At 38.2% G+C, this 15,009-nt stretch overlaps 1 protein-coding gene across 3 annotated transcripts in view; it reads right to left on the bottom strand.

The window, feature by feature from the left end:
- NVL (nuclear VCP like) overlaps positions 1–15,009 on the bottom strand; it is a 49,935-nt gene that overhangs the window by 10,975 nt on the left and 23,951 nt on the right. For 2 of the 3 annotated variants that reach the window (XM_074536831.1, XM_074536833.1), the window contains exons 19-22: positions 9,475–9,581; positions 5,646–5,722; positions 4,116–4,204; positions 417–487 (exon numbers count right to left, since the gene is read on the bottom strand). In XM_074536831.1, coding sequence (XP_074392932.1) covers positions 417–487; positions 4,116–4,204; positions 5,646–5,722; positions 9,475–9,581 — 344 coding nt within the window. The remainder of the gene's footprint in view (positions 1–416; positions 488–4,115; positions 4,205–5,645; positions 5,723–9,474; positions 9,582–15,009) is intronic. The other variant, XM_074536832.1, reaches the window with a different exon arrangement.

The following is a 15,009-nucleotide window of genomic DNA, read 5'->3' as shown; positions in this document are numbered from 1 at the left end:
CATCTCAAATTTACATCTCTTGCACATCTGAGCATCTTTGTGTGTCATCATCACAGGGGAGAACAAGTTGTGGCAGGATGTGGTGCACACTGAAGGCCTTGACTTTACACTGAGAGCTCAGCAGACATAAGAGCTTAGGGCCAGGTTAATAATCAATCTGGGAATGTCAGTGAAGTCCAAGGCACCACAGTAAAAAATAACCTTGATAACTTGCTGAGCCATCTACATACAGTGCACCATCTGCAGCTGAAAAGGGAGGCTTTAATTTTCACCTTAACACAAACATCAGGTTTGTTTAATGCAGAATGAGGCAGTGTCAGTTTGAAATCCACCTTAACCATTCCCAGCAGCCTCCAGCATCAGCAGTGTCCTTCCCAAGGCAGTAATGAGCTTTGCATACTGGAATTTTACCTTACCTGTTTGGACACTGAAGACTTCACTTTCCTGAAAGCTTCTTCAAAGTGTTTACGAGAAATCTTGATTTCTGCTTAAAGAACAAAGCATGATAAATGACTGAAATTGCAGACAAGTGACAACCAAGTGACTGTTGCATGTATTTCAAGGCAGCATTCATGAAACCTAACTACCTGAATTCCCATAACCTTTCTGGAAGTGAATCCCTCAAATTCTGCTACTTCCACTTCTGGGATTTTTTTTAAAACATAAATTCAATATTAAACTTCCCTGTTATTTAAGAAGTATCTAGAAAACATTTTGCTATCATTGCAATTCTACTCAATTTCTAAGTAATTGGCTTTATATCATTGCTTTATCTGGCATTGCACAGAAGTGATGAAAGCTTTCACTGCTACAACTCCCTGTGTTTAAGTTTATGCAAATTGCCTTTTTGACCTTAATGCAGCTCTCCACAGTAATTATTCCTAATAATAACCCATTGAACGGGTTTTCTTAGTATGTTAAAACATAAGCATACATCAAATAGGTTCCTCTGCTCTCACAAGGAAATACCTTGTTTAATCTGGATTTAAAAATCCTAAGATGCCACTGCATAAATAATTACCAGCTAGCACTGTGCACAGGTACCAGATATGTTAGAAATACAAACTGTAGTCTTGTTTGGTGCTTTCTTTTAATCCCTTTCATTAGGATGATTATTGCTTATATTTCCACCTCTGCCACATTAAATGGGATGTGCCAACATGAAATAACTCTCAACATTAATATATTTTGAGTCCTAGTGGAACAAAAATCTTCTGCTGATACAGTAAAGGACTAAAAAGCAAATGGAAGATACTAAATCAAAAATGAAATATACCTTGTCTAAGGTGTTAAGGAGAACAGCAAATAGCCTACAGTTGTTATTACCTGCAGGAAATGCTCTTTACAGTAAGAAAAACGTTCAAATTGGGACTTCCCCAGAAGACAGATGACTTTTAGACTGAGTCATTAAAACTCCATAAAACAATAAAGATAAAAGAATTTAATTTTGCTTTCACTTTTGTTTTTAGGCATGTAATTTTTAATCAAACTGTGACAAGGCTACAGGGAGAGAGAAAATATCCTGCTAGGTAGCTGACCTCTCACTGCAGGTTAAGTTAGACTGCTTCATGCTTATTATGTGATAAAAGCTTGTCCAAAACGTAGCTGTGAGTAATCTAGACCTTGGCTACTTGCTTTAACACACTTTGCCTTGATTTCTGATGACCAAACCATTTAGTCTGAATAAGTAGATATAAAGATTTTATTATTTAAAACCATTTATATTGTTAAATTAAAATAATGAAGTATATCAACAAGTACAATCTTTTAAAAATAAGACAATGTACTTAAAACTCTAAATATGAAATTGGAGTTTTCCTGTTTACATAGCTGAGTGAGGGATACATGGTTCCTATCAAACAAGGACCAGACCTTGCTTTCCAAATTCAATTGCAAAGATGCAAAACTTTCTTCTCACTTGTTAAACCGCACTTGCTTTTAACTTTTTGCTCTAACAAAAAGTGTCACAGATTCTCTGCTTAGGATCAGCCCTACAGACTGCAGGTGATGTGGGATCACTGGTTAATTCCTACAAAAATGTACAAAAAGGGTCATGGTTTAGAAGGCCTGTATTTGTCACTGCAGCTGAAACAGGAGTAAGGCTCTCTCTCTATTTCTCATATCCTGTACATTCTGTGTGACCAGATCTGTTTGAAATAAATACACAAGATTAAGCTAAAAGGTAGGTGTGTTAAAATGTCAATGGGAAGGAGTCACCAGGAGCACATGGTGTTCCAGAGTTTGTGAGGAGCCTGACAGAAACTGCAGAACTGCTGCAGCAGGGTGGGTCCCACCCTGGCAGTGCTGCTGGAACCACTTTCATGCACCATCCTCAGTGGTTTGGAGAAGGGAGGCAGAAGTGAAACTCCAAGTTTGCAAATGTCAGTGAACCTTTCTGAGCATTCAGTGCTGGCCCAACGATGAGGAAATCCAGGGGTGCTGCATAAAAGCAAAAATCTGCCTAATTGTTAGGAATTTCCCCTACAAACTTCTGTATCTGGCACTTCTCAGACCACAGTGACTAACATGATCAGATTAGCAGTAGAATTTCTGAATTCTCCTAAGAAATACCACCAAAAGGATATCTTTATATTTCACTTTCTAAAAGCGCCTTCAAACCGACCACTGCCAAGTGTTAAAAAACCACACCCCTGACTTTATTCCAGAGGGAAAACATCAGGTATAACAAGAAGTTGCAACAGTTTCTCCAGAACAGAGAGGAGCAGCCCTGATTGCAGAGGAGTGACTGAGGAGGACACTCAGCAAAGCAGAGCGTGGGAGGGGAGGCAGCTGAGCTTGTCCTGCCCAACTCTGAAGGAACAAAATCCCCAGTCTTTATCTTGAAGATAAAAATGAACAGGGTCTCAAATCAGAGACCACCTCACATGTTTTCATACCAATCAAGGTCAGTCCAAGCAAGCTGCTATAAGCATGCAAATCAAGCTGTACATGTATTATGGACTTGCTGCCTGCCTACACATTCACACAGTCAGTGCTCAGGCTGCAATCCTGACTGTCAAGGCTGAATTCAAGGGATGGACAGCTTTGAATAAAGCCTGCTGTATTCTGAACCATTAAAAAATGATCAGGATAAACACAGGTATTTCTACCTCAAATCAAGAGTTTTAGCCAGCTACAGCAAGCAAAATGGGTAACCAAGTCACACAACAGAGAAGGTTTTTATAGCTCAGGGATTTTTCCTCCTCTAGCTGAACATGCTTGTTGCCTCAGAACAGGGAATACAGACACTGTGCTCTAATCCATTGTTGCTAAAATCCAGACAAGATTGGATAGGTACTAGGTCAAAAAGAATCATTCAAAGCCATTAAAACACCAGTGTTACTCTTAGAAATCAGGGGCATAATGAAAGCCTACAGTATTTTCCAAGGACATAATCTGAAAAGTCACAATTCCATTTTAGCTTTGCATTTTGGCTTAAAGATAAAATAACAAAATTACTGGGAAGAAATCTAAACAGACAGGTATTTTATATAAAAGTTTCAATCTATAATTTAAAAATCCCCACAAAAATACAACTTAAAGCAGCAGTGCAGACAGATAATGAAAAGGCAGAGATTGTACTTGAATCAATTTATAACTTCCTGATAAAGTCCTGGCAAGAGGCACTGGTGAGCCAAGCACCAAAGATCAAAAGTGGCACAGATTCTCCCAAGTCCATCAGAGCTGGGTGTACGTGTTCAGTTACACAACACAGCTGGGTGCCAAAGGTAGGAAATCAGGGAATGTGCAGTTTCCAACCCTCCTCCAAATACATCAGTGATACAGTCTGATAGTGACAGGGAAAATTGGCAAAGGTGTATTTATTTAGTCTAGAAAATAATCAGGTTACATAACCATTTAACAGAAACTTTTCTTTAAGGCTGAAACCTTCAATTCTTTTAAAAAAATAACTGTGCTGACTTCTGGCATAACCATTTTTCCTGTACCTTCCCCTGCCTCCCCTTACGTCACTCAATTTTTGTTTTGCTCAGAAGTCAATCAATCAATGATGTACAGCTTTCACAGCCTTATGCTTGTCTTCAACTACTTTAAATACTTTTTATTCCATTTACCTTGTCACTGTTCAGTTAAGATTTTATTTAAACCTCTCTTACCCTTCTTGCTTTGAGTATTCTGCAGGGCCATTTCCTGTCTCAAGGCACAAATGGAAGCCTCACGCACCAGAGCTGAAAGGTCTGCCCCTCTAGGATACAAACAACAGGTTATTTGGGATAAATTTCTGATAAATTGCTGGTTTGCTGATGGCATAGAGAAAGAAACTAAAAAATGACATTAAAATTTGGCTGTGCTGTCCAAATTTCATCTTAAGAACACTGGAAAGAGGCCTGATGATTATGGTCTGCAACCTTCACCTTCAGATTTGAGCCACAAATTAAGATGAAATTAATGAGGAACAAGGGAAGAGGCAAAACCCCCATTCAGCATCTTTGAAAATGCAAAGGGTTGATTAATACTGTCCAACTTCTTGGGAAGATAACTTCTTTTTTTAATAAATCTTATGAGAGATTCAAATGAAATCCCTCAGCATTACAAAAAGAGTTGCTCAAAGCTGCATCAACAGTAAACATGCTCTTAATAGTATCCACAAAGCATGATCAGTTTAAGTATTTCTTTCCAGTTTCCTGGAATTGGAACAGCTTTCACATGTCTTTCAGCTGGTGAAAGTCATCAAATAAAAAAAAATTCAAAATTAACTCAGTTATTTAACTTCATGCTTCATTTGGGGGTACTAGGCATAAAGTATTTAAAAATCAAAAATTAAACCAAACCAGATAAAACAAAAACCCCAAATAAACCAAAACCAAAGACATCAAAACCCACAACAAAAACCCACACACATAAAACCCCCAAACTCAAAATAAGGAAAAACCCAAGTGTCAAAAAACCCACAACCAACAACAAAATCTCAAACAAAAAACCCACAAAAAAACAAAACCAAACCAAAATCTCCACACACTGAACAAAAAACCTCTGGACTATAAACCAGTGAGTGAAAGGTGTAGAAAGAAAAATTACTCATCTTTCCCAATAACATTGTGGCAAGCAGCCTGTCATAAACTTTATCTTTTGTGAGCTCCATAAAAACACTGAGTATTACTAAATTATTGAATACCTTAAAGCTTTTTAAATTTTATGGACCATAACTGCAAATTATTGTGACAGGTATGGTCATCAAGCTTTCCCTAAAGCCACACCTTGCTATTCCCAAAGCTGGAATGGAATAAAAGCAATCCTTTGTCAAACAGATTGCTCTCAACCCTGTGACAGAACAAGCTGGTTATGGCTGCTTCACCAATTTGCTTTCATCACCATTGTGTATGGGCCCACAACTTAAAGAGGGCTCTTTGTTCCTCAGATGATGCAAGAATTATCCAATAAAACCAAGGAAAACCAAAAGGCCTCCACTGTTCTGTATCTGCAAAGTGAAGACTGTTCCAAATGAAGATTTAGCATCCATATATTCCTACCAACTTATTGGGGGAAAAAAAAAAAACACAAGGGAAAAAAAGGTTTATAAAGTTAAAAAATCCTCTTAATAATATCAACAAAACACAGCTGATCATGCACCAAAGACTGCTGGCACTGCACATGAAGGGTGAAAGTCAAAAGTAGAAGATACTCACGTGTAACAGTCACAGTGCTCACTGTAAGCAATTTCCTCCAGGCTCACATCACTGCCCAGGGGAGGCCTGGTGCCATCCTAAAGGGGTTGAGGTAAGCAAAAAGAGAAGGTAAGAAAATTTTGTTTCTTTTACATCCACCATCCCTGAAGTGATGAAGTTTCTTTAATCAGGAATCATACAGGTATCTTTCAAAAAGAAAAGGTAAGAAAATTTTGTTTCTTTTACATCTACCATCCCTGAAGTGATGAAGTTTTTTTCTTTAATCAGGAATCATATAAGTCATATTGCAGGAATCTGACAAGATTCCTGCAATATCCACAAATATAAAGATTTTTAACCTCAAGCTGGCAAGAAGGATAATCAGCCTTAAAACCATTTAATCAGGAAATGTTAAGCAATGGTGAATTTTAACTTGCCACCCACAGATTAGATTTTCTCTAAAGAAAGGATGGCCAGCCTGGCCCAGAGCATTGTAACAACATTATTCCATATGTGGGCTTATTTTTAATGAAAGTTGGTTGCTTCAGCAGCTTGTTTAGCTGAAGTTCCTCTGGTTTTACTGTGTGTTGAAATCAAACAGCTAAGCAATAGGCATGTCAGTTTAGTCTTATCACATTTAAGACTAAATTAATTGTCTATCTTTTCTATTCTGGGTATAGATTTTCAAACTTAGAAGTTTTCCATTTAGGTTTCATAGGAGTTTATATATACTGTAGATTTTTGGACACTACTTTTCCATATTATTACTGCTTCCTCCACAAAGATTCCAGAAGTGGTTTCTTTTGTTATTATTTTTGCATTTCCAACAGCAAAAGTCTTAAATGATATTTCAATTTCAAATGGTATTTGAAACTAGTCAACAAAATTTCCAAACACTGTAAGCTTGGAGATCCTCCTGTTATCCTTAGACAACAGTAAAGTATTATCATGATAGTACAGAGATTCAAGATGTCTCTTTGATCAAACAATGTCTGAGTTTTGACAGGAAAGAACACTTTTAGGATAAAATGATACATTTCTGCCAGATATTCATTTGACAGAAATGCACAAATTCACATAAATATTTTCCGACTCCTTCAGAGGAACTAACATACTGCATACCTACAATACCTTCAAGAGAAAAAAATAAAATGCGTAGTCCTTGACAAGTTAAAATACTTGAATACTTAACAGACAGTGGAACAGTCAAGGACTAGGCAGAGTAAGGAAACAATCTTGACTGAATCTTTAACAGTTAGAAAGGGAAAAAAATCCAGAATAACACCACAACAAAAAGAAAAAGGAGCAGCCTGATTTGAAAACATCCTGAAAGGAGAGACTTTAACCTGGAAACAAGGTTACAACTTCATATGGGATCCTTTAGTAATTCTAATAGGAAACTGCAAGCCAGAGAGATGCCTCCTCTGCTAAAAAGAAATGTTTAACCTATTGTTCTATGGAGCAAATACAATAGGTTAAACATTTTTTTGTGGCATTTTTTGCTCTCCCTGCTCTGGAGCCCAGCTGTGTGCAGCAGAGGAGCTTGGTGCAGCTTCCAGGAATGTTTGAGTGCAGCAGCACCTGAAACATGTGGAGGCAGGCTTCTCTTGCATCATGTGCATAATTGGGAATGGCTGATTTGTACAAGTTAACTGAAATAAAAGTCTTTCACAACCACATTTAGGCTGTCTTCCTGACAGCCTGTTCCTCCCCCCAGGTCCCTTTTCTGCCCCTCATGCTGCCTTTCTAAGCATCCATGTTTTCACTCAGCAAGGATTCAGTTTCCACATGCTGTGCATGTATTCCTTGGAGATTTCTGGGAATGCATGGCAGCATTCAGAAGCCACTCACATCTGCACCAAACATTTTGTTTTCTCTGGCCTTGAGCAAATATGTTCTCAAAATTTTCACACTTCCTCACCTAAAATGCTTGGATGAAATCTGACAAAAAATAAAGCATTTCAATTAATTTCAAACATTTTCCCCTCTTCCTATTCCATGTTCTTCTTTCATATAAATCTTTACAGATGTGTACGAGTTAACTCTTCATTCACCACAAGAATTTGTAATCAAAATAGCCAGACTAGTGTGAGCTAAGCATGCATGAAAGCATCTTGCATTCCAAAAAGGAAGATAAACAACATGATAACCAGTGAGGGGATCCACAGGAACCAAGCTGACAAACACTGTGCAAGGTTTTCCTGCTGTCAAGAAGGCCCCTAAGCAGATAAGGTCACATCAAAGCTGATGTCAGCAGAAGACAAAAATATTCTGGGATAATAACAGGGTTACCACATCCCACTGCCACTCCTCTTGGTGTTATCCCAACAGGAAGACAGGACTGCAGGCACAAAGATTCCCAGGAGCAGGGAGCAAAGGCACCTTCCAGCGACCTCGCCCAGGATTTATGGCAGTAAATGCAATTCTGAGTTTGATTCCTGATGGGAAACTCAAACAGTTCTCCCCAACAACCAGCTGGTCACTGACACACAAGAGGAAGCCAGAGATGAAGTGAGGACTCAGAACAGTTCCTTGTGCTCAGAGTTGCCCATGAGTGATCCTGCCCTTGCCAGGGGGGTTCCTGTACCTTGGTGCGGCTGTGAGAGTGACAGAAATCAGCTCTGTTTAATGCCACCTCTGCTCCAGGGAAGGCAGCAAAGCACCAAGCTCTGCCACACTATTCCCCTACACCCCTAATTACCTGTGAAAATAAATCTGGTAAAATAAAAATTGTGATTCCTTACAGCATTCAGAGATGTGACACTCAATTCCTCTCAACATCTCATGAAGAACATTAAGAACAGGGTTTTAAAAAGTATGAACTGAAGTATTTCTGTAAAACTTAGAAGCAACAAAGTTGTCTACAAATAGCAAATAGGGGAATACTCAATCTATTTTCATCCATGAAGCAAAGCACAGAACAAATGAAGGAAAGTCTCACATCCTGAATTTGTAATGAGAGGTCACCCTGTGAACATCCATTTTGGCATGAAAGAACAGGCTGGAACAAGTTCTCACTTTCTGAACTCTGAATCAACTATTGCCTGTACACCACAACTTTAAGGTTATACAAGTCTGGTTATCCCTTATGACAAATACACTAAACAATTTTTGCCAGACTTCTCATAATGCCATCTTCCCTCTAGAGCAAAGACTTTGTCTCCTTTGCAGCTCAAATCAAGATCTGACAGAACACCTGGTCTTAAAAATCAATGTTGATCTACTGGAAAAAGTAGGAAATACCCAAGTAATTATTATGCTTTTTATGTTCTTTTTAAGGCCTTGATTCCTGCTGTGCCCTACCTGGAGAAACACTCCCAGAACTCTATAATCCAAGTGTCTGAAGTGGCAGATTGTGCTGTCCACCACAGGGAGGACTCATGAAGGCACAGACTGTACATTTTCACATTTACTTTAACACACAACCTCAATCATCAAAAGCTTCTTTTCATCCTAAAGCAAATTAGGTGTCACAACTACTGTTGAGCAAATACAGATGGAGCCTGTGAATCATTCTGCTGAATGTCTGGAACCCCCCAAAAAAAGCTTACAAAACACTTCCAGGCCCATTACTCACTCAGATAGGGATCTTCTAATTAAATCTGTTCAAGCTGTGACTATCAAGGCAGCAACTTCTGTGTTTAACAGGTTTGCTTTACTCAAGATTCATCAGCCCCTTGCAGTCCCAGAGCAAATTTAACAGCAGATGGGTTGAGGGATTATTTTTATGACCTCATGGAATAGCTGAAAGTGTTTCATTAGACAGGATCCTGCAATTCTTTGTAACATTTAATTTGTCTTATATCATTCCACCAAGCTCCAAGATGAAGGATATATTCCAAATACTCACTTTGGTGATGGTTTTTAGAATAGCAAGTCGATCTGCAGGTGGTGGCAAACCCACATAGAGTGTTTTATCCAGCCTACCAGGCCTCAGGATAGCTGGGTCAATGATATCTTAGGGAGAGGAAAAAGAGAAAATAATTAATCCAGAAATGAGTTGCACCCTTAGGAATATCTGCACATGACAAGGAATACATGCATGTTTGTCCCAAGACTCAAAGAAGGATTTGTGTCATGCACATGCAATTGAAGCTCTGAGCTTTATGAAAAAGTTTCATTTTTGTCAACAAGTCTCTAACAGCCAGTAAAATCAAGCCACAGCTGATCAATGATGGCTCATAAATACCAGTTTCATCTCTTCACATAAAAGGACAACTCTATGTTTGGCAATACAGAATTAGAACATTTTTGCTGAGGAATTCCACATTAATTATTAGCAGTTTCTTCTACTCTACCCAAAGGGACAATGATAAGCCAAGCATAACAAGCACACAGGGCCAATCACAACCATCCATATGCAAACTTAATTTTATTGGTCATTTGTTTTTCTACTACATCATGGTTATCTGAATGGTAAAACAGAAAACCCAGGAAAATACCAAAAATAGCTGCAAAGTACACAATTAGTTTCCCAGGGAGAGCTACAGACTCCAAATTTATTATGTGTGGAGAAATAAAGAAACAAAAATTATCACGGATGTTTCTAGAAAACCATTCAAAGCTTAAGAGTAACAGAAATGTGTAGCTGCCTTTTAACACCACAGGCTGTGATATCAAATGTACACAAAGTCAGTCAGGATGTAAATACTGACTATTTGTATAACAAGAGACACAGACAGGGCATATAACCTGGAAAAGCCTCAATTCCTGTCTGTGTTTCAGCACAAACTGCTGAATGATGTTTCTCAGTGCTTCTTGATGTCCTATTTTCCCTTCTACCAAAACCCAATAATGGCATTCATCTGTTTCACTGAGGAATTCTGTGGAGTCACCATCCCTGGAGGTACTGAAAAGACCTGCAGATGTGATATTTGGGGACAGTTTAATGGCAGATTTGGCAGTGCTGGGTTAACAGGTGAACTCCATGATCTTTGAGATTTTTTCCAACCTAAATCATTTGTGAATCTCTCTCTGTGATATCCCACATGCCACAGTAATGTGAGCAGCAAAGTCACAGAAGCACTCACAGAAGATATTAAGAAATCTACATTTTTACTATAACAGCCTATTTGAAAGTATATAAATTATAGTTACTGCAAGAACTTCTCCCTAAAGTGACAGTTGATGATTCCATCTCAGTCTCAAGCTGGAAATTATCAAGGCTTCCCAATGAAGCTGCCACCAGCCTGCAATGGCTCTGCCCTCCTGGCACAGCAGAGCTCACAGACAAACTACTGCACTCCTGTACATTAAAGGTGAAGGACTGCAAGAAGTGAAGCTGCTAATCTTTACTGTGCAGTGACAGACACCACCCAGGGTAGCAGGGAAGTAAAACTATCACTTTTTTGCAAAGGAAAAAAGTCTGCTTAACTCTGTCCACACTTGAACTACCTGATCCTACCACAGTATGGTCTTGATCCACTTTTTAAAGATGGGCATGGTTTTGTTCAAGTTGCTCTCTCAGTTATGCTTAAAGGACAACTCTGTTGTCTTTTTCTTGGAAAAAAGCTTTTTCCTCCCCTAGGATACAGCAGTCATGGGCAGAAACATCTATGGAAGAAAAATCAGCTCATGTAGATGCTAATGTGATGAGAATGGTGAGAAAAAAAAAAGGAATTACTTGTATTAATTTAATCCAGACCAGATGAAACAAGAGTTAAACAGAATCCCTGCTGTGGCAGGCACAGACAGAAACATCTTATTTATACATCTGTGCATTGTTCCAGATGACACTTTGTCTTTTGACACAAGTGCACTTTCCTGTTTCTGTGTTCCTTATCACATCCTTAATAGGAGATGGCAAAGTTCACTCAAAGAACCTGTTACAAACACCAAAACAAATACTCTCAATAGGGCCTGCATTACAACACCAGCACTTGCTGATTTCCCCATTCTAATGTTCCAAAAATAAAGTATTAAATAATATTTAAAACTATTAAGCTTGCTATGGAAAACACAGTTTCCATTTTGCACACTGACAACATGGTACTTGCTATTTGTCCAACAATATGAAGAAGTTGCATTCACCTTTTTTGTATGGAAATTATCACACTGCCTGCATTCAAAAAGTTACCACAACTGACAGAACCAGATAAGCTGCAGTAATGGTGGTTTACAGCAACAAGACCACACCAAAGTCTCAAACACAGAGCTACACTCCTCATCTCCTTATGAATCTCATTTCATTCTTCTGGTTCAGATCTGGGCCTGAAGATCTTGAAAACTCATCACATAACCCAGAAAATTAATATTTACTCATTGGACAAACTCACTCATTAGATGCATTCATATCCATTTAAAAGAACAGAATAAGGTACCCCTTGAAGGAATTTCAAAGCATTCCACCCTGGTAAATCACAGCACTTCCTCCATATCTATTATCCTAAAACTTATCTCAACAGAAGAGAGTCAACTCATTTTAGATACATTTACCATTTTAATGAAATTAAGGCAGTTATTGCAGATACCTCTTTCCAAGCCTATTATTATCCCTCAAGTTGGAAGGAAAGTGAAGCATGGAAATGTGACGAAACACAGCACTCCTTTTCCAAGCAGTTGGCTCATAGACAGAATATATTTCTACTGGGAGAAATGTTAATAATTTCCTGCCTTTCTGAAGTGGTCATTAGAAGATAGTAGTATAATTTTCCACATAATCTGACAAAATTGCATGAGAAGATATTTACAGTAGATCCATTCCTTGCTCTGTTTTTAAGGGTTCAAACAGAATTAAGTCACATTTCAGTTTGCTACACTGCTCTTCAAACTACTGCAAATTTTTTTTGAAAGTATCTGTGCATGAATTCTTATATAGGGACATTCCATTGCTCTACAATAGAATCTTAGTCCCACATTTATTTCTAGTTGATTATTCAGGTCTTATCTCAGCTGCAGAGCAGCCAAGCACATTTACAGAAGGTCAGTGAATACAAGCAATGACAGCTGCTGTGTGAGTCCATCAAACTTCTCCCATGCTCTCACTCCAGCTTTTAAAAATATATTTGAAGTACACAAGACTTAGGCCCTCCCATTAGTCATGTTCTGAAGTGCAGGCTCAGAAGCCCTGAAAGCTTTTCTGAGCTGCACTTAACAACTGAAGTTACTGTGAAAGGTACACAACACTCAAGGGCTGCTGAAATGCAGAAATATCATTTGTGTGAATTAGAACTATTATGAAAGAAATTGTTCCATGCCTCATGTATTAAGTGCTTTTCTTAGATCTTATCTTGCCTTTAATTCAGCAACATGTATAAACAGGTAAAGACATAAACAATGCCCAAACCCAAACTGTAACTATTGTTAAAGACTGGTGATTATTTTTTTAATTGTGTTTCAAAACATGTAGTTCAGGTGAATAGCTCTAAAAAATGAAAATAAACTTGCCAACAAAAATAGAACTCAGTGAAACCAGGATTGTGCTCAGAGGTAAGAGCAGAAGAGGAATTTTGCAAGAATTAATTGAAGAAAGCTGGAGAAAGAGGCCATGAATAAAAGCAAGACATCATCACAATTATGTCCAGTTTAAAATCGCTGTCTTGTCTTGTTTCCTCACATGAAAAACAGCTCCCTAGGTCCCAGGGGAAATGCTGCTGATGCCTTGGGCAGCATTTCTCTAAGGAGTTTATAATGTGCAAAGCCTGGGGAAGTAAGAGAAGAGCAGAAAGCAGCAGTATCCCATCCTGAAATTCAAATTGGTAGCTAGAAAGGTGTGGGAAATTACAGATTTCATTCAACAGTAGTGTTTTGCTGTTGTGCAGTAGTTACTCTTGAGTTTGGGAAAGGAAGGCTGGAAAAGAATTTAATTATTGTGACCCATAAAGGTGCTAACAAGACAAGATATTTCTGCCTCTTTTTTTTCCACTGATACCAAATGCTTTAAAAGTTTAATCCTCTTCAGACAAAGTCTGACATTGATTCTGCATTTAGGTGGAAAGAGATTGACTTGGGAATATTGCATCCCTGCTAATTTAGGAGCAGTCAAGAAATATCTGCAGAGGACACTCAAAGTCATTGAGTAAATGCAAAAAACATTCAAATATCCTGCTTTTTAGGGCATATCAAAGGGTTTTTTCAGCACTGCCAGAATAAGAATTACCACCTGCAGATTGTAGATGATAAACAAAGGAACCAATCTATTGTGCCTCCCCTTTTGTCAACATGGGATTTAAAGCCTTGCAAGTGTTTAAAGGCTATATAAAAGACAATTTGGGTAAAAACCACCACCATTTCACAGTAGTACTTTGTCCCAGGTGCCAACACCTCACTGCAACAACTGTGCCAGGAATAAACCTTAATGCCAAAAGTGGTTGAGCCACTGCTGTCCTAACTACTCCTAAACAATAATAATAACAACAACAGCAATAACAGCAATAACAACAGTAATAATAACTTATGAGAGAAGACTCTTCCTATTGCACAATGATTTCAGCAAACACAACAGTCATGAACAGTAGCAGCAACCAACTCTCAAAGCTATGCCATCACTCTAAAAACAGAAGCATCTTGAAGAGCCATTTTGTCTGCCAATAAATTATACAAACATGGATTAAAAACCATGAGATCTCAGTTCACAGCACTGGCTCAGTGGAAGACTGCAGAAGTTCTGCTGGGACACATATTATTATTTAGCTTTACATCACACAACTCCCCTCCCCAGCAGCACCTCTGCTCACCACAACCAGGACAGAAAAATCTTTTTTACAAAGATTTAAAAACCTTTTCAGGCACCACAACTTTCATTGTTTAGGGGAATTAGCTCATTATACCAGCCAGTCCAAGCCATGCCTGTCCTACAGATCTCTGCTTGGGCTTTGCACTCTTAAGGTGGTTAAGAGTGCTTTACTAGCACAGACTTCATTGCTCTTTACCTGCAGTATGCTCCTTTGAACTACACAGACCAAACCAGCAAAACCTCATTTGGTGAGCACTGCCCCCTCCTATGGCCCATGAACAGTGAATAAACTACAGGAGGGAAACATCAGTTTCCCCAGGTTAACCACAACTTCAGTAGAAATTGTCCTGATGAAACTCTATTTCCTCATATTGACAAATGCAAATATCACAGGAAAAGTTTATGGTCTAAACCTTCTCAAAATGTATATATATGTGTATATATATTTTTTATTTATATATTTTTTTATATATATTTATATATATTTTTGTGTGTGTCTATATATATATATTTATATATATATGCACACACACTATATATACATATACACACACATATATGTATCTGCATAGTCCTTCTGAAGCAAGACACCCACCCTATCCAAATGGCATCTTCCAGCTGAAGAAGAAATATTTTATTAATGTTGTCAAAACAATTCCTTGTACCTTTATCAAAATCACCAAACTGAAGGATATAAATTCATACAAATTC

This window comes from Zonotrichia albicollis, chromosome 3 (genome assembly GCF_047830755.1).
Source record: "Zonotrichia albicollis isolate bZonAlb1 chromosome 3, bZonAlb1.hap1, whole genome shotgun sequence".
NCBI classification, from domain to species: Eukaryota; Metazoa; Chordata; class Aves; order Passeriformes; family Passerellidae; genus Zonotrichia; species Zonotrichia albicollis.
The sequence above is the reverse complement of the archived record's forward strand: the minus strand, read 5'-3'. Positions and strand labels throughout refer to the sequence as shown.